The sequence below is a fragment of the Penicillium malachiteum genome, assembly GCF_028827825.1.
Source record: "Penicillium malachiteum strain IBT 17515 chromosome Unknown utg000005l:1.0-9002435.0:326005.0-9005861.0, whole genome shotgun sequence".
Classification (NCBI taxonomy): Eukaryota; Fungi; Ascomycota; class Eurotiomycetes; order Eurotiales; family Aspergillaceae; genus Penicillium; species Penicillium malachiteum.
The window spans coordinates 4,468,044-4,484,628 of record NW_026643099.1 but is presented as its reverse complement, the minus strand read 5'-3'; the positions used below and the strand labels follow the sequence as shown (position 1 = coordinate 4,484,628).

At 45.3% G+C, this 16,585-nt stretch overlaps 7 protein-coding genes across 7 annotated transcripts; 3 read left to right on the top strand and 4 right to left on the bottom strand.

The window, feature by feature from the left end:
- Nucleotides 1-1,556: 1,556 nt before the first annotated feature.
- N7483_011675 (uncharacterized protein) lies at nt 1,557-1,876 on the top strand (the record flags this gene model as incomplete). The annotated part of the gene is made up of 2 exons (XM_057095102.1): nt 1,557-1,662; nt 1,743-1,876. 2 exons carry the CDS (start codon nt 1,557-1,559, stop codon nt 1,874-1,876), a joined length of 240 nt encoding a protein of 79 aa, XP_056941073.1.
- A 1,245-nt stretch (nt 1,877-3,121) lies between these two features.
- On the bottom strand, nt 3,122-3,998 carry N7483_011674 (2EXR domain-containing protein; the record flags this gene model as incomplete). Its single annotated transcript, XM_057095101.1, has 2 exons — nt 3,122-3,328; nt 3,372-3,998. 2 exons carry the CDS (start codon nt 3,996-3,998, stop codon nt 3,122-3,124), a joined length of 834 nt encoding a protein of 277 aa, XP_056941072.1.
- A 608-nt stretch (nt 3,999-4,606) lies between these two features.
- On the bottom strand, nt 4,607-6,926 carry cog6 (Golgi transport complex subunit COG6; the record flags this gene model as incomplete). Its single annotated transcript, XM_057095100.1, has 2 exons — nt 4,607-6,583; nt 6,654-6,926. 2 exons carry the CDS (start codon nt 6,924-6,926, stop codon nt 4,607-4,609), a joined length of 2,250 nt encoding a protein of 749 aa, XP_056941071.1.
- A 219-nt stretch (nt 6,927-7,145) lies between these two features.
- Nucleotides 7,146-8,033, top strand: N7483_011672 (uncharacterized protein; the record flags this gene model as incomplete). Its single annotated transcript, XM_057095099.1, has 1 exon — nt 7,146-8,033. The coding sequence occupies one exon, from the start codon at nt 7,146-7,148 to the stop codon at nt 8,031-8,033; it is 888 nt and encodes a 295-aa protein (XP_056941070.1).
- Nucleotides 8,034-8,515: 482 nt separating this feature from the next.
- Nucleotides 8,516-8,919, bottom strand: N7483_011671 (heat shock 9/12 family protein; the record flags this gene model as incomplete). Its single annotated transcript, XM_057095098.1, has 3 exons — nt 8,516-8,555; nt 8,621-8,810; nt 8,886-8,919. 3 exons carry the CDS (start codon nt 8,917-8,919, stop codon nt 8,516-8,518), a joined length of 264 nt encoding a protein of 87 aa, XP_056941069.1.
- Nucleotides 8,920-9,559: 640 nt separating this feature from the next.
- Nucleotides 9,560-11,005, bottom strand: N7483_011670 (NYN domain-containing protein; the record flags this gene model as incomplete). The annotated part of the gene is made up of 1 exon (XM_057095097.1): nt 9,560-11,005. One exon carries the CDS (start codon nt 11,003-11,005, stop codon nt 9,560-9,562), a length of 1,446 nt encoding a protein of 481 aa, XP_056941068.1.
- Nucleotides 11,006-14,328: 3,323 nt separating this feature from the next.
- Nucleotides 14,329-16,449, top strand: N7483_011669 (WD40 repeat domain-containing protein; the record flags this gene model as incomplete). Its single annotated transcript, XM_057095096.1, has 5 exons — nt 14,329-14,573; nt 14,598-14,676; nt 14,780-15,244; nt 15,341-15,465; nt 15,987-16,449. The coding sequence occupies 5 exons, from the start codon at nt 14,329-14,331 to the stop codon at nt 16,447-16,449; spliced, it is 1,377 nt and encodes a 458-aa protein (XP_056941067.1).
- Nucleotides 16,450-16,585: the final 136 nt, after the last annotated feature.

Genomic DNA, 16,585 nt, shown 5'->3' with positions numbered 1-16,585 from the left:
TATCTTATCTGATGATATCTATAATTTTGATGAGACTGGTTTTGCAATGGGTCTTTGTGCAACCCAAAAACTGATTACCCGATCAGAATTCTACGGTCGGAGATCAGTTTTACAACCAGGGAATCGTGAATAGGTGACTATTGAGTTAATCAATGCTTCTGGATAGGTACTACCGCTAATACCTATCTTCAAAGGTAAACAATATAACCAAGCATGGTTTATAGATCTTCCATCTAATTGGCGCTTTGAAGTAAGTCCAAATGGATAGACAAGTGATGAGATAGGCCTTCGTTGGCTTCAAAAACACTTTATTCCATTAACGACTAGTCGTATACATAGACAATATCGACTTTTGATTCTTGATGGACATGGAAGTCATCTTACACCACAATTTGATCAAATTTGTGCTGATCATCAAATTATACCAATTTGTATGCCAGCACATTCATGTTATCTACTTTAACCTCTTGATATTGGGTGTTTTGCTGTATTAAAGCATATCTATGGTGATTTAATCAGCCAAAAAGTACGAGCTGGAATCAACCATATTGATAAATTTGATTTTCTTACAGCTTATCCACAAGCTCGTACCAACACATTCAAATCAGACACAATCAAGAATAGCTTTCAAGCAGCTGGAATAGTACCATTTGATCCTCAATCAGTACTATCTAAGCTTAATATTCAACTTCAAACACCTACACCCCCCTAGAAGCCGTGGTAGCCAATCAAGCACTTTTTACCCACATACACCTATAAATATCAACGAGCTTTTATAACAAGCATCTTCTATCAAAGCTTTTCTCAAGCAACACTCAAATAGCCCACCGTCACCATCACATACTGCATTAAATCAGCTTATCAAAGGCTGTCAAATCGCAATGCATAACGGTATACTACTTGAGCAAGAGAATAAGCAACTACGAGCTGCTAACGCTATTCAAAGGCAAAAGCGTACTCGTGCTAATAGATGGGTTGAATATGATGCTGGTATATCTGTTCAGGAAGCTCAGGAGCGCGAGCAAGCCCATAACCAGTTCTTCGAAGCTAGAACACCATCAATGATCGCATCACAGCAGGCTTCGTATACTCCAGCAGCACGGCGCCCACCGAAGTGTAGTAAGTGTGGCGAGCTAGGGCATAAGCGAAATATGTGTATAGCTACAGATTAGACAAATTAACGGCGTTGTGGTTGAGATAATCTTTAAAAAGTAGAAACAAATTGGGTTGGGTGGCCACTCGCTTACACTAGCCACTCGCTTACCGCCTACGTCTGAATTCTTTCATACAAATGTCATCCTTGATTCAATAAACCAACTAGAAACAAGTTTGAACAAACTCTAAAGAACTTAATATCGATACCTCAAATATCGTAACAATGACGGTGACTTGAGACTGTTGAAGTTTTGCTCAAGCATAAATTGGAGGAGACGACCTCCAATTCGACTAGAAATTAACAGCAAGCACAATCATTCAGATTAATGAAAAAAGCCCATCGCAAAGCAGTCTAAATATAATTAAGAGCTCCATCTCGCAATTCAATTTCAATCATAATCATGACTGAGAATGAGATTACTCAAGAGCCTATCGTCGTTGACGATGATGATGAGCTTGATATCATCGATCAAGGTGATATTGAACCCGACTCTAACGAGCGTCTGGGTATGTATACTCCATCAGTTCAAAGCCAAGCCATGTACCTAATGTTCTTTACTGAGACTAACATGGATACGGGTGCCTAGCTCGCGACGAGGATGATGCAATTGACGAATCAAATATCATCGAAGGCCACAGAACTCGCCACGCCAAGCCCATGACATCGAATCAGTACAATGAGGGGCCCAGTGAGGATGAAATTCCTCAGAGTACTGGATGAAATCCTTTATGGAAGTTTTTATCATGAATAGGGGCCTAAGAATTTCAGAGTACGCTATTTCATTGATTATGTTTTTCCAGTGATGCTTTCGAGTTGTGGATATACGTATGATTAATTAGTATTGGGAGGTCCGAGTCACAGTATAGCATTTAACACGCACGATATCTGGCTATAAATTCAAATTCACCTGGGCAACCCTCCTGAAGATCTTATTCCAAGTCTTCAATGAGCCAGCAGAGAGTGTTAGCTTATACAGGAGTCAAAGAGGCAAATAAAAATTTAACCGACTATCACTGGCAGTACACGTGTGCATACTATGCCTAAGATATGCCGTAGAAATGTCATGCACATGTGAGTACTATGTACTGTACTACCTAGGTACATAGGTTTCCAAGTAGGAAGATGCATAACTTCAACTTGAACCTTGGAAAGGATAATATCAACGGAAACTTACCGACCATATGTCTACCTACGATGTAGGTAGATGTCGGGAGCCAGCTTATGTATGTACTTAGTAGATATTAGGCAATAGTACTATGTAGTGCATTCCAAGGTTACGACAAGTCCTCAAACTATGCTTCACACAATACTATGGCAGCAAGATTGGGAAAGGTATGTATGTTATCAGCACTTAAGTTTTTGGCTACTACTACCTAGGTAGTAGTGGGAATCTTGGTTAAATCATGGACACCTACCACTGGCAGTGGGTAGTATAATACAGGTATCCCCTTTATACATACCCTATATGCCAGGCATTAGTAGAAAATAGATATCTAGGTAAGTAGTAAGATAGAGCTATCTACTTCAAGTTAGTGCTTCGATAGTAACCTTAGAAGTAGTAGATATCTACTAGGGAATATATTAAAAAGTTAATGCTAGAATATGTATTACATGAGTATTATACTGTAAGAGCGCATTTGATTTTTTCTAGTATCATGTATTGGCCATAATGAACTAGGTAACTATTTCCAAGGTTGAAAAAGCTAGAAACACATACGCAGAATGTCCCAGATCTAGTCTCTCTCTGAGCAGGAGAGATCAACATGACAATTTTTCAGACATTGATGAAACATGAGAATTGGCTTGAATGTCGGACTTGCCTTCATAGCTGATTTGACCCATGGGTGCTCCATGTTCCGCTTGTATCGATCCGAATCAGGCACGATTCGATGCAGGTAGTAAGTACGGGGGCCAAATTGAATGAAGAGAGCCCGAGAAAGCATTCTCAGAGACTGAACATCATGGTCAACGCGAGGACTCAACCAGATATCCGTTTTTCTTACCAATGTCAACCATCGCCAGCGGGAAGGCCTTCCTCCACTCCACCCAGAGCAAGTGGCTCCTTATTCCCAGCTCCCATTCCGCAATCTCCGCAGCAAATTCTTCCTTGTTTAGAACCGAATCAACAAATTCGAGCTCCTTCTCGTCGTCTCCATTCATCTCACGTCGGAACTTTTGGATTTGAGTGGTGTCGTGGGGGTCAACTAGTTATCACTTCTTCTCCCGTTGCACCCCAAAGTCGAGATTGAGTCGCCTGTGATCTATCCGTGTGGACTACTACAGCCTTAATGCAGAGAAAAAAGTTTTTTAACTCAGAAAGCGTTCCAATCTCGATATCTGCAAGAGTAAGGTAGTCTGTTTCCTGATCTGTTGGGCGGAATGGATAAACCCCGCGGGCCATGATGACAGGCTCCATATTGGTACGTTGAGCATGTAAGACAAAGGAAGACAAAAGGTCCCCATAGATGTCTGGGAAAAAGGTTTGATAGAAGTCTGGGATCCACCACCAGGCGATCCTGTCGTGTTGCGTATCAATCCATTGCTTAATCTGTCCGGAAACATCCTGGAGCATTCCACCACTTTTGAGCACGATCATGCGAGACTCCCGACAGACCTGGCTGATGATTGGTGGTTGTGTAATCTGCATATTAGTCCACTCGAAACCACAGTGAGTTCTCTGGAATAAAGAACCACCCCACGGCGGGGTCCCGCCTGGCCTAATTTCAGGATGCTCTCGCCATGGAAACCGAAACTGCACAATTCGATGAGGAATGCAAGCTTCCCAAATCATAAAGCGAAGCTCTGCGGGTAGATGTGGAAACAAAGTGAATGAAGAGTCCATGGTGGGAATTATCCATGCAAATGATATGAGGAGCTTGGGGGATGCGAGTAGTACTAGTATTTGATCTGGTGGGAGTCAAAATTGATTAGCAAAAGTTGTCAAGACTAGAAACTTGAAGCAAGGCTGATAATAAGTGAATATTTATGTCTTAGAAAATCAAGTCAAGCCCCAAGACAGAAGAGGGTGGGATCGACGACCAGCAACATTGAAAAAAAGACTGATCATGAAGTTAAGCGGATGGACTTCAAGCTGAGTGTTCTCGTCGTGACACGTGGGAAGTGTAAGACTGTGGTTTGCGTTGGTTTACCACTGATAAGGAGCTGATGAAGGATGATGGAATTTGCTACTGCGGCCACGGGTTTTTAGGACATACAATTAGGCGGCAATATCCGTCATAAAAGAAACGGAAGCCTGAGCCAATTCTCTAGACCATGAAACATCAGAGATCTGGGGTCTGGAGTCGAGGAGCTTTGCTGCATCATGATATGCAAGTTTACTATATCTCAAAGTGATATGTACTGGTAGAGGATCCCAATCTTCAGATGTATCCTTGGATGTAAAATCTATCAAAAGGTATCGCTGTACGGAGTATATGTATGTGTTTAGTATCAGCTAAGTAGAACACGAATCTCCCCAGTAGTGCGAGGGAATAAGGAACGTAGACTCCACTGGTCTTCCTTTGCTTCATCATCATCATTACCATCTGCAGGGTTTTTTCGTGATGATATACCACTACGCCCACTGATGACACTTCCATCAGTACCCAAAGTGACTTGAGTCATTCCCCTCGCCTCATCAGCAGCAATGATCATACCCTCAACAAATTCAAAATCGTGGCAGAAGGCCTCGACAGCGTCTTCAGTAACGCTTTGAATAAGAGACGCACTTTGAACACGCTTGAGATGATCAGCAGCGTCCATAAGAGCAGATGGAAGAAATTCATCAAGCTGCTGACTGGATATAACTAAGGCTGCGGGCTGGAAAGCGGGAAGAGATGTTAGGTCCGCAAGCTGGGGTTTCTGCAGGTCTGACTGCTCCTCAGCATTGTCAGCATCTGGCTCAGAGTCTTTGCCCTGCTTGGAAAATGGCTCTAGAGCATCCAACAAGTCCTGTAAGCCGGATCTATCCAGCAGAAAATCGTGTTGCAGATCGAGAAGGTTGTTACGGAGCTGTGATATAGCGCCAGAAACACGTGACATGTGGGTGACACTGGCAAAGCTAAATGTCGAGATAGCTGCGCGGGATGCCAGGAGAATATTAATGCGATAGATCGTCTGCGCAGTCGTATCCTCAATCTCCTCGGACGAGGATCGAGCTAGAGTCAAGAAAGGATCGAAGGCAGCGCGCATAACAGGGGTAAAGCTGTTCTCGGTAGCCGAATCGGACTGCTCATCAGGCCGGACGGAACCGTCGTACGTTTTCATGAGTGAGACCAACGCTTCAAGTGCATCTAATAAGAACTCCGGTGGAGAGAGATCCGATGGAGGCGCAAGGGCGAGTTGATCAGCTGATAGGGTGTTCACTTGTTCCTTCATCAAATTCTCAAAGTGAGCAAGAGTGAATTTTTCCAATATATGCATCAACTCTACTAGCTGAGACTGAAAGCCAACCAGTTTTGAGAATGTTGTACGGTAGAAAGACAGCAAGTTGACGACCTTGAAGCACGTGACGGGGTCATCGTGACCTTGAATGACAAGCTCAACTCTCTGTCGTAAAGAACGAGAGACTCCAGTAAGATCTCGGCTTACCAAATCGCTAAGAGCCTTGCGCCCATCAAAAGTAGTCTCGCTCTCCTCATCAATTCTAGACCACGGCTCGCTATTCAAGCCAGCCTGAATTCCACGAGCGAGTTCCTCTCCATCAGCGACAAATAGAGCCTCCAGAGCCTCTCTTTCAGAAACAGTTGTTGAGTGCACCCAGGCAAGCATATCTCCGATATACCGGAGCGGGTCATGAGCTGAGAACTCGATGGGTTTGACTGTGTGATCGCCCGCGGCAGCAGCCGCGTTGCCTCCGGATATGGCATCTGTTAGAGCGTAGTGGAATGCGTCCGAAAGAACATAGTCACGCGCCTCAGCAAAGAAATCCAGACAGCTGTGGAAGAGAGTAGGGCGTTCCGCGAGTACCCGCAAAGCACGACGGATAGAACTACTAATCCGAGGGTCCTCAAGGTTCAAAGACTGGAATTCCTTCTGTATCCACTTATACAGCTTTTGGTAGGCAGAATTGAGGTGCCGAGTGCTCAGCTCCATGACCTCAAGACCCAATCGCTGGTTTTCCCCACCGAGAAGAAGCTCGCAGTCGTGATGAACTTGCTTGACACGTGCAAGGATATCAAAAAACCGATCATCCACCAGTTCCTCTGCCGAGTTCAACGCCATAAGATCTTCTTCAGGGATAAGAAAGTGGTTTGAAAATGCGTCAAGAAGTTGTTGCTTTGTTTCCGTGTCCTTCTTTTGAGACATCAACGCAGTAGCTTCTTCGAGCACTGGAGCCGAATCCCGTTTGGCTAAGCCAATGTGTCTTCGCATTTCATCGCAGGTTTGGTTCAATGTTGCTATCACACTACCGATTCGCTTCAATTGCTATGCAGAATAAGAAAAAGGATATTAGCTTTCAAGTTTGGTTCAATGACAATGCAACGAGTGGTTTTACCTCTGCTACCTTCCCAAAATCTCGAACAATCTCGGCATTGCAATCCACCACTTCTTTCTGCACATCGAGCCGAAGCTGTCGCCTTGTCTCAGCGCTGTTGTGGACCCCTCGAATGCTCAAGGTCTCGAGCGCATCACGAATATCGGAGTCGGCGTAGGATGCGGACAGAACGGAGGTTAATCGATTCGACAATGCGCTAGAGCGCTGGATCGGAGGAGACAGAGGGGATGTGGCCTTTTGGCCGTTGGACGACCCAGCGAAATAACTCGTCATATTGAATTTGTAAAGCTGACGCTCAGCATCCAAGGTTAGCTCCCCTGATCGTTAGTATTGTACCAGCGGGGAAAAGGACAGTGTTGTGCAGACCGCCTTTATCTACGTACACCGCCTTTGGCCGTATCTCTTATCGTGCATATCAACACAGCTGTCTCCTCAATTTTCGATATCCTGATTATCCCCAAAAAGTTTTTGTTTTACTCTTAATTGAATAAAATGGACTCCTTTGAGACCTCCCTTGCCTCCCCCACAAAGGCTCGGCAAGCTGCAATCCAAGCAAAAGACTGGGCATATGTCAATTCCTGGCTCACCCGCCAGTACGCGCCCAAACCGGTCCCACAGTTTGAACGGAATGTCGATACACTTCGAGTCCTCCTGACACTGGCCGCAGCCAATGATGCTGCAGACGAAGAAGCAAATATACAACACCGCGCTCGAGAAGAAGCTATGGAAGCCTTCAAGGCCCAAGAAGAAGCAGATCGCAAAGACCCACATGAACGACAAAAGAACGAGATCCTAGATGAAGTGGAAATGTGTCTGGATGACAAAGGACGACGTGATCTTGAAGATCTGGCTGAATCTGCTGTCGTATTGGGTAATACTCTGAATCCAGAGCCAGAGGATTTGAGTCAATCCATCGCGGAGCTGACAGTGGAGGACTTCGATATGAAAGGCCAGATGGCTAAAGTGGAGACGCTGCATCAATACCTGCAGAAAGAGCTATCCCAGCTCCAGGCCGATCTGGAAGAGCTCAAATCAGATAAAATTTATGATGTTCCCCCGGATACTCAGGTTTTGACGTCGGAGTGGACGCGAGGCACCAAGACCTTGTCTGCAAAAGTTGGGGAATACCAAGATCGCATAGCTTCATTGGAAAGAAATCGGCCTCAGGGACCTACAATCGAGCAACTCATGGTTGAAGAAGAGGCTGTCATCCGATTACAGGAACTCACTAAGTCACTTGAAGGACGCGTGAGAGCATTCCATGATCTACCTACAGATGTCGCTGGTGCGCGGACTCGGTACAGGGAACTGGAACGCGAACTCGGGTGCCTTAAACGGCAGAGAGATGCTATGTTCGGTAGTTTGGTAGAGAACTCATAGTTGCTCCCCCTGCGTGAATCATAGTTGACTTCAAGCTAATCTTGAACATTCGAAGGCTATCATAGTTGCTACTATTCATATAGCTTGAACAAATTTGGCTAAGACTTAGTCCTGTGTAGCATGAACTGAAAACCCCCAATCGCAACTTGAAGTACATAACACAGCTGGAGACATGGACCTAAAACAGTTGAGTGTGTATGATTTTTCCAGGGAAAATCTCACATGATGATGCAGCAGCTCCAATGCATGCGCGAGAAAGGTCCGTTCTACTACTGAATGGGATGTTGAAGAGATTCAGTCTACAATATGAATTCGCAAGGTCAAGATCTTATAAAAACATCACATAGAGCTGTGGATGTAAATTGATTTGTAATTAACTAAAATTTCAAGTGGTATCATGGACTCATAACGGGGTCTGAGAATGTTGTATCCTCATAACTCCAAAAACATCCAGGGAGTGTATACAACACCTGGTAGGCAGTCTAGTTGTTCAAGCCAAGGGCGTTCTTGACCTTGTCACCACTATCAAGAAAGAAATATTAGCATGCATGTTCAATATAAAAAGACCTTCGAGGATACCATCTTACATGGAGCTAGTAGCACCGCCATTGTTGTTGTCATGGGCACGCTGAGTCTTGTCAAATGCCTCCTGAGTACCGCCCTTGCTGTCGTCGGTCTGGAGACCACGAGCAAGACGGTCGCCAGTGTCGGTGACAGTTTCCTTGACCTTGTCTTGGGTAGACTTGGTGGCATCAGGAGTGAGCTCCTCCTTAGCCTCTATAGGAAGTGAGAACAGATTAGCGGTATGAACTAGCGACGATAGAATGGACTGGGATCCGCAGGATCACATACTGGTAGTAAAGTCCTTGCGACCGGTGTCAGACATGTTGGTTGATAATAGTTTTAACGAACTTCAAATGGTATTGTAAAATATTTAGCAGGTAGTGTTAAAGATTCAGGAAAATTGATGAGCAAAAGGACCTTTAAATAGATAATCCGCTTGCCATCACGACTTAATTCCATGACGCTGTACAAACAAAATGACGTCGTCCATCCGTTTGCAATCCTGGAATCACAGGCCAATTTATGATGGAATGTACCTTGGCCCAGAACCAGAGCCCCAGGATTAAGACAAGCTTGAATTTGTGGATTATGAGCTGCCAATTAGCGTCTTGTAGTACACTGTCAAATGTCTGGCAGATGACGTCGCTATGCCAAGACCTGGCATGTGGCGACTTTAATATGACGTCGGGTCATGTCATCACGTGCTTATTGTTTTGTTAAATTTGTGTCTAGTGATTGATGAAGTATAGAGTTCTAGGCAGTTGGGAAGATTTCCCACCTGATAAACAATAAGGGAGATCAGATACTTTCGTGATTCATTATTGTTCATGTGTCTCGTAAATGTCCAGAAGTTGTTGATGTATCCACATATTGTGTTCAAGACGTAGATAGAGGGATTCCATCGACAGTGCGAAGCGGAATCAGGGAAAATACCCAAGTGATATCGCTGAATTCGACTGTCATTAATAAAGGTTTGCAGTCGGCAAGTATCCTTCGTAAAGAGAATGTACGAATTCGTCCAACAGCAATATCTCAAAACGAGGTCGCCACATGGCACGGAAGTCCTTGTTCTTGTATGCAGAGCCAAGGGCTTTGCGAAAGCTAACCAGCTCGACGTTCCAGCCGCGCTGTAGCGCTCGCTTCAGCATGGTCAAAAAACCATCGGAGTATTCAGCTTTCGCCGCGTCTCCAGATGCCAGTACCATTGTTGCAGGTTCCTCCGAATCAAGGATACTTTCGAGCATCTTGAGATGTAGAATTTCGTCCACACCCTGCTCTACCCAGCGCTGGCCAGATGAAGCTATTTCAGGCTTAATCTGATAACGTCCCTTGCGAACACGATTTAGGATATTGACTTCGTACCCAAGGTTTTCGGCATCTTTCGTGGCAGGCAAATGATCTGATCCGGCCAGGACTCTTTTCGCCGCGAGCCGGCCGCGTTCGATAATCAAAGCAAAGTTGGCAAATGACATATCAATATCGTTGGCCTTGGCGTTGGGAGGATGATCTCCCTTTCCTTGGACCGATTCGTGGAGCCCAAATAAAATATTCGACATATCCACAAAGACATGAATGGTGTCTAGTATTGGAGGGGGTTTGAAGTGGCAACGTTGAGGTTGCCCCAACTCGGAGACGCGCAGAGCATAATCGGGAAATATTTGGATAAGTCTGATTATGAGCAGAAGACGTCGATCTGAAACCGCTTTAGAATTAGAATCATTGGCTAGTCGTTTATTCTGGCCGATGTTTTCGACATGAACTGACGATGCCAATTTGTTCCTATCTTTGTAAGAGGTTGATGTGCCGTAATCTTTGTTTTGTTCGCCAACCATCCCCACTTGCAATGGGACGAATTCCATAGCGCGTGATCTCGGTAACAGGTTAGGATCGACGAGAGTATCACTCTCGTCAGACTCGAATTGTGAGCTACGCTCAGAAGTCTTTTGCTCCTTCTTGCTTGTAGGCTTCTTCTTATCGAGATTGTTGGATGGGGCGATGATCCCCAAGGACTGCAGGTTCATGGTAGGTGGGCCATGCATATGAGCATTCAGATTAATTTCTTGATCCATATCTTTCAATGGTCGTTTCAAGAGTGTAACTGTTGCTGTGGGTGGAGGCAAGAACGTAGAAATGCCCGAATCAGGGGCTATGGTGGCATGAAAAGTTGGGGATGGAACGAGAGCGGTTTTTGACTTCGATAAGGGCGGTCCTTGCACAGAGCCTTGAGTGAATGGGGGTTCCTGGGAGGTCTGCCGTTTAACTGAATTCGAGTTGTCATTGTACGACTGATGACCTTGACACAATGGTGGCGATCGAATGTTGTCTAGACTAGTCTTCTTTTTGGAAAGCTGCACCAACCCATGCAGATTAGAGCGTGAGACCTGCCATTCCGGACCGGAATCACACATCTTGCAACTTTCATGACTTAGACTGGCCTTTGGAGCGGTGCTTGAGTTGCCCAGACTGGCTTTGGCCCGAAAAGCTGAGGTAGATATGGGCCCTGAGAATTTGAGATCGATGAGGTGGCCACCATTTAGATGGGTCGGTGTATTTAATCGGTCCAGCGCGTCAGAAAAGTGCCAGGCGGAATCGTCTGGGCTTGGTGATTTGGGAACCATCATCAGCTGGAGGAGTCAGGCAGGGCCCGAATGAGGCAACTCAAGTGCGAATAGGACTCAAGTACGAATAGGTATGGTGGAAAAGGCGACGAGGCAAAGAAAAGCACAAGAGTAGTGAGGCTGAAGTTTCATAGCGTGGAGGGTCAGGTGGGCTTTTCACTTAAAGATCAAGAGAGGAGGAGGAACAAGAGCTGCTCACTTAGAGTTATTCCCCACAATTGGGTGGTGGGCGGTCAAGGTCAAAGGCGGTGAGCCCGATATAGCATCACCGAGAAACTACATGTAGTCTGAAGAAACGAAGAAATGAAATATGCTCCAGAGTCCAGAGTGTTATGGGAGAATTTAGGGCAGTCGATGACTCATTTCTAACCGTAGTTTCCCAATCTCTCAAGTACCCGAGACCCATTGAAAACTGCAAAATGAAAAGAAAAATGATTCCAATTGTTTTTTTCTTTCCATTTCGGATCCCCCCCGATCTCCACTTAAATTATTCCCTGGGAAATGAAATACGCCCTCATGCGGGAGTAAGACATGTGAGTCTTTCTACCTTTGCTGTGTTAATTCGCAGCCCGGAAATTTTATTGACACGATGGAGTTAGCCATGAAATCATCCAGACAACTGACGGGGGGCCTACCCTCGGAGATCTGGTATTGCATCTTGAATATGGTACGTCTTTTCAAAATGAAATTTTCTGTTAACAATATTTTTATACTAACAACCCAATCCAGCTGGATTGTGCCGATAACTCTTCTCTCAAGTCTGTGGTGCTCTGCGGCTCTGATATGTACAGATTAGCAGCCCCAATACTCTTCAAGACGCTCTATCTAGAGTGTGAGGGATATCGGTTTGATCCTATATGGAAAGGACGCATCCATCCCACTTATCTCTGCATACACGTGAGGACCATTATCGTGGTAAACCCTCATCGCCGCTCCCGACACTTTAGTTTGACTCATTTCCCTCAGGCATTTACGGAATGCTTGTACCACTTGTTTAAGATGGCTGAGAATCTTCAAGATGTTTGGTAAGTTTCTGTTGTTATCACTTTCACTCGGAACTAGTACTGATTCGCCCTAGGTGGTGGCATAGTAAATACATGCCTGGTGAGATCCTGTACAAGCTTTATAGATACTGCCCCCAGGCAAGGGTCCATATAGCTAGCTCCAAAGCTGCACTGTGTGAGAGAATCAACCAGAAGCATACGTCATCACCGCAGGTCTCCTGCATTCGTTCAATCGAAGCAGAATGGTGCGATGCAGAGTATGACGGGCCGATTAAACCAAACTCAGCAGCGAGTTATCCAGCTCAATTGAAAGATGTTATAATTCGTTGTAAGAACCTCGAAAATCTCACATTGATTAGCAGGGGAAATTTTAGAATGCGCTTAAGAGACATCTCCTCTGACCTCAAGCGGAAAGAAGCTGAAGCCAGGATGAGTCATAGGGGCCTGATTACGTTGAAAGAGGGTGATATTCTTCCTCAAGTCAAAAACCTGCACTTTCGCAGTATGAGATTCGGGCCTATACAGAGCGCTTTGTGGGCAAAAAATCTACAATGGCAAAATATCAAACATATGTCTTTGATCAGAGTCTATTGGACTCACCTGCTACCAAAAATCACTGCCAAGGGCTGCTTCCATGCCCTCGAAGCTCTGGAGATGAGCCTACCAAATCCATATAGAGACAAGCCCGCTCGTATTGAATTGATAACCCAGTTCCACGCTTTTCTGAAAGAGCTCCCACCTTTGAAAATGTTCCTTGGGTACGGGTTTCCACAAGATACTCTGGCAGTATTGGCGGAACATCACTCTAGATCTTTGATTCACCTACGTTTCCGATGTCAACTCAACTCCAATCATGGCATAAGAACCTCCTTTGGAGGAGACCCTCCCTTCCAAGCCAGCATTCACGACTTCGACGGTTTGTTCAACCAGTTCCCGAATCTTCACTCCCTTGGCCTTAATGTTGACTGGGCACCTGGCGAGGAATTGGCGAGTAATCCGATCATTTCTTAAAACCCAATGACATGAAATCGCTAACCCCAACATAGCCATATGATCTGCTCGCCAACATTGTCCTACAACCCCATATTCAACATTTGGAACTCAACTTATCAGACCTCAATCGCCACCATCATGAGTCCTGGCCCTACCCAAACGCCAACGAAAACACTTGTCAGGAGCTTGTTCAGTCTCTTGACGAGATCTCAACAAACCTCATCTCAATCCATATAATCATTGGCGATTGGTACCCTTTCAGACTACAATACTTGTGCCCTTGGTTCCTAGAAGCGTATCTGATCGGGGAACGAGACTACGTGGGGTGCATGCGTTTCCGTAAAATTCGGCAGTTTAAGCAGGGTGGATTATTGACGCGCGAAGGTGACTTTGTACCACAGGTCCCACCGTTGGTCATGAAGGGTTCTTGGCCGAATGATTTACGACAGGACATAGAAGGCAGAATTGGCAATATTTTTTGTGGAAAACTGCCAAGGGATCCACTTAAAAGAATTCGTCAGCGATATCGCCAGCGAGATGCATAGTACCCGACTCTCCGCAATGCACTTTCCAAGGTTCTCGCCCGGGCTAAATCGCTCTGTAACTGCGCTGTCCGGTCTACAGCACGGGCCATCTCATCTTGAAGCTTCGCGATTCTGTCTTGAAGACGACAAAATTCACTAGAACACTCTAGGACGGCCCGATGAATTCTCACGGGGCTATTCAAAACTGCATTAAAGCTCAACGAACGATTGCAGCTCTAGAGAATTCCCGAGGTCGGAAATCTGGTTTGGGATATAATCTTCAGCCTTATATGAACTGGACCCATCGGACCCACTCATCAAAATGGTAGAGAGCCGATTGGTTTATGTTACACATTCGAGGTACCTTTTGAATTAAGGCGTGCATATGTGCAAAATCACACGAAGGCTTATTCAAATGTTTCTAGATTAGGTATTCTGCTCCGATCCATAGAAGATACGATTTACCCCTCCCCTCCAGCCATTGAGGGGCTATGGCGAAGGATAAAAGGGTCGTTACCCCTGCATCTCTGCATTCTTTTCGCATTACTGCGCACTCCATTTGACAGGAGCATCCCGAGAAAACATTTGAATCATGGTTGAAAACCCCGAAGCTCAAGAACCGTTTTTGTCGGAGAAGCGTGAGGGCACAGAATGGCATGTAGTCCTCAATCCCGATGTGCAACGTGTGCTAGATGTGGACCTTATCTATCATCTCAAACACGATAGTGTGGTCAGCTGTGTTCGGTTCAGTGAAGATGGCAAATATCTTGTGACAGGTGGCAATGGCTTTGCACAAATCTTCGATATGATCACAGGCTCAAATGTGGCAACCTTCCAGTAAGGTGATCTCAATGAGAACAGTGGTTGTTATTCCCGCAGCGTCTGCTTTAGCCATGATGGTGAATATCTAGCTACTGGAGCAGATGACAGGCTGATTAGAGTGAGTAATACTATCATTTGGCTTCAAAGGATATGATATTCCTTTTGAAGGAAAATGCCCATTTGCAGCAGAACAACAAGCTAACTTCCCCGGCAACTTCAAGATCTGGGATATTGCCTCATGTACTATCAAAAGTATTTTTGATAGCCACGAGCAGGGTATCTTTTCTCTGGATATCTCTAAAAACGGTCAGTATCTTGTCTCTGGTGGTGCCGATAAGACTGTTTATCTATGGGATATCTTGAGTGAGAAACCAGTTCATAAGCTTCACAGTGAGGATTTAGTTACAACTGTATCTATATCTCCAGACGGCCACTATCTTGCTGCTGGATCACTGAGTAAGATTATTCGCATCTGGGATACTAGTACTGGTGAGCTGTTAGAGCAATTGGAGAACCCTGGTGGCCATGGAGACAGCGTGTACTCAGTTGCTTTCGCACATAACAGTCACGATCTAGTCAGCGGTAGTCTAGATAAGACTATAAAGCTGTGGGAGTTAGCTGCTCCACGGGGAGTGGATTCTTATAGTGCCAAGGGAAAATGCGTCCGAACATTCAAGGGCCACGAGGTTGGTATTCTTTCTTTTCTTCCTTCTCATTTCTGAAGGATATTTGAAACCTGTTTCTTCTGCTCGACCACTAAATTTTTTGCATTTTTCTTATAGGACATTGTCCTCAGCATATGCTTGACTCCCGATAATCAATGGATAATCAGTGGACTGCAGCGTGTGTTTTTGGGACCTGGCAACTGGAAATGTCCAGATGATATTGTATGGTCACCAGAACTCCAGTAAGTATCTGAACCCCTCCATTCTTTCTGTGAGTTGTAGTCTGCTACTAACTGCTTGCCACGCAAATAGTCATCGCTGTTCCCTCTGGAGCGGCCAGCAATCTTTTTGCAACTGGTGGTGGAGATATGTGTGTTCGGGTTTGGAGGTACATATTCACCCTCGATCTTCTATGGATCAGCAATCTCACTGACCCATTTTGCCTCATTTACAGATACTCCAACTTCGGCGAAAATGACAATTTATGCGATAGCCAGATGCGAGGTGGAGTCCTCTGTTATTTTCTCAATATTCATTTCATCACGCTGAGCAGGGGCTTGCATTCTTCGCAGCCCGGATTAAAAAAAAATATGTGACTTCGAGTCTGAGCCCTGGAGGTATACGGCAGGGTATTACCATAATTCTCTAAAAACTAACAGAGTGTGCTTTTGTTTATGTCTTCGAAAATCCCCCGCAATACTTCAGTGCCGAGGCTCTTCACTCGCAAACCTTTTTGTTTCGTGAATATTTGTCCCTCAGCTAGGGTTGCTTTGCGGATAGCAAAGCAAAACGCTTCAAACCCTGCCTGCCAAATTTCTTTAGAGTGCGGAATCGCCTGGCACCTGCTTCTCCTGGCCTTCTTCTGTCGCGACCCCATAACACGAGATGAAGCCGTGCAAATGTTGAGAGAGTATGCATGCCAAGATGGACTCTGGAGTATACAGGCTCTCTATACTTTGGCCCTCAAGAGCCAGACTGTAGAACGTATAAACGCAGTCGAGGGAACATCCACGGAGCAGTGGCGAAGACTATGGCATCGTGAGTACGTCTCTGAAGGTGGCAATCGCGTTGTGTTTCGATATCAGGACAAAAATGAAGCCACAGGAAAGTGGCAAATTGTAGAGGAAGTTGCTGAGGTTGGAAGGAATTCAGACGCTGTAGATTGGGTGAGGCGACCTCTGACAGGTTTCGGCGCCCTGATGATGGGAGATTTGGTTCCCCTTTGAGTTAGCGCTGTACTGTTGTGTCAAATTTTGTTTGTAATGAATTGTTGGGTTTTCGAATATTGACAACATTCCAAGGCAACATTCGAGTACGGAGCAGATGTGTGTATCATACTAAAGGATGGAAGTGTAATTAGAT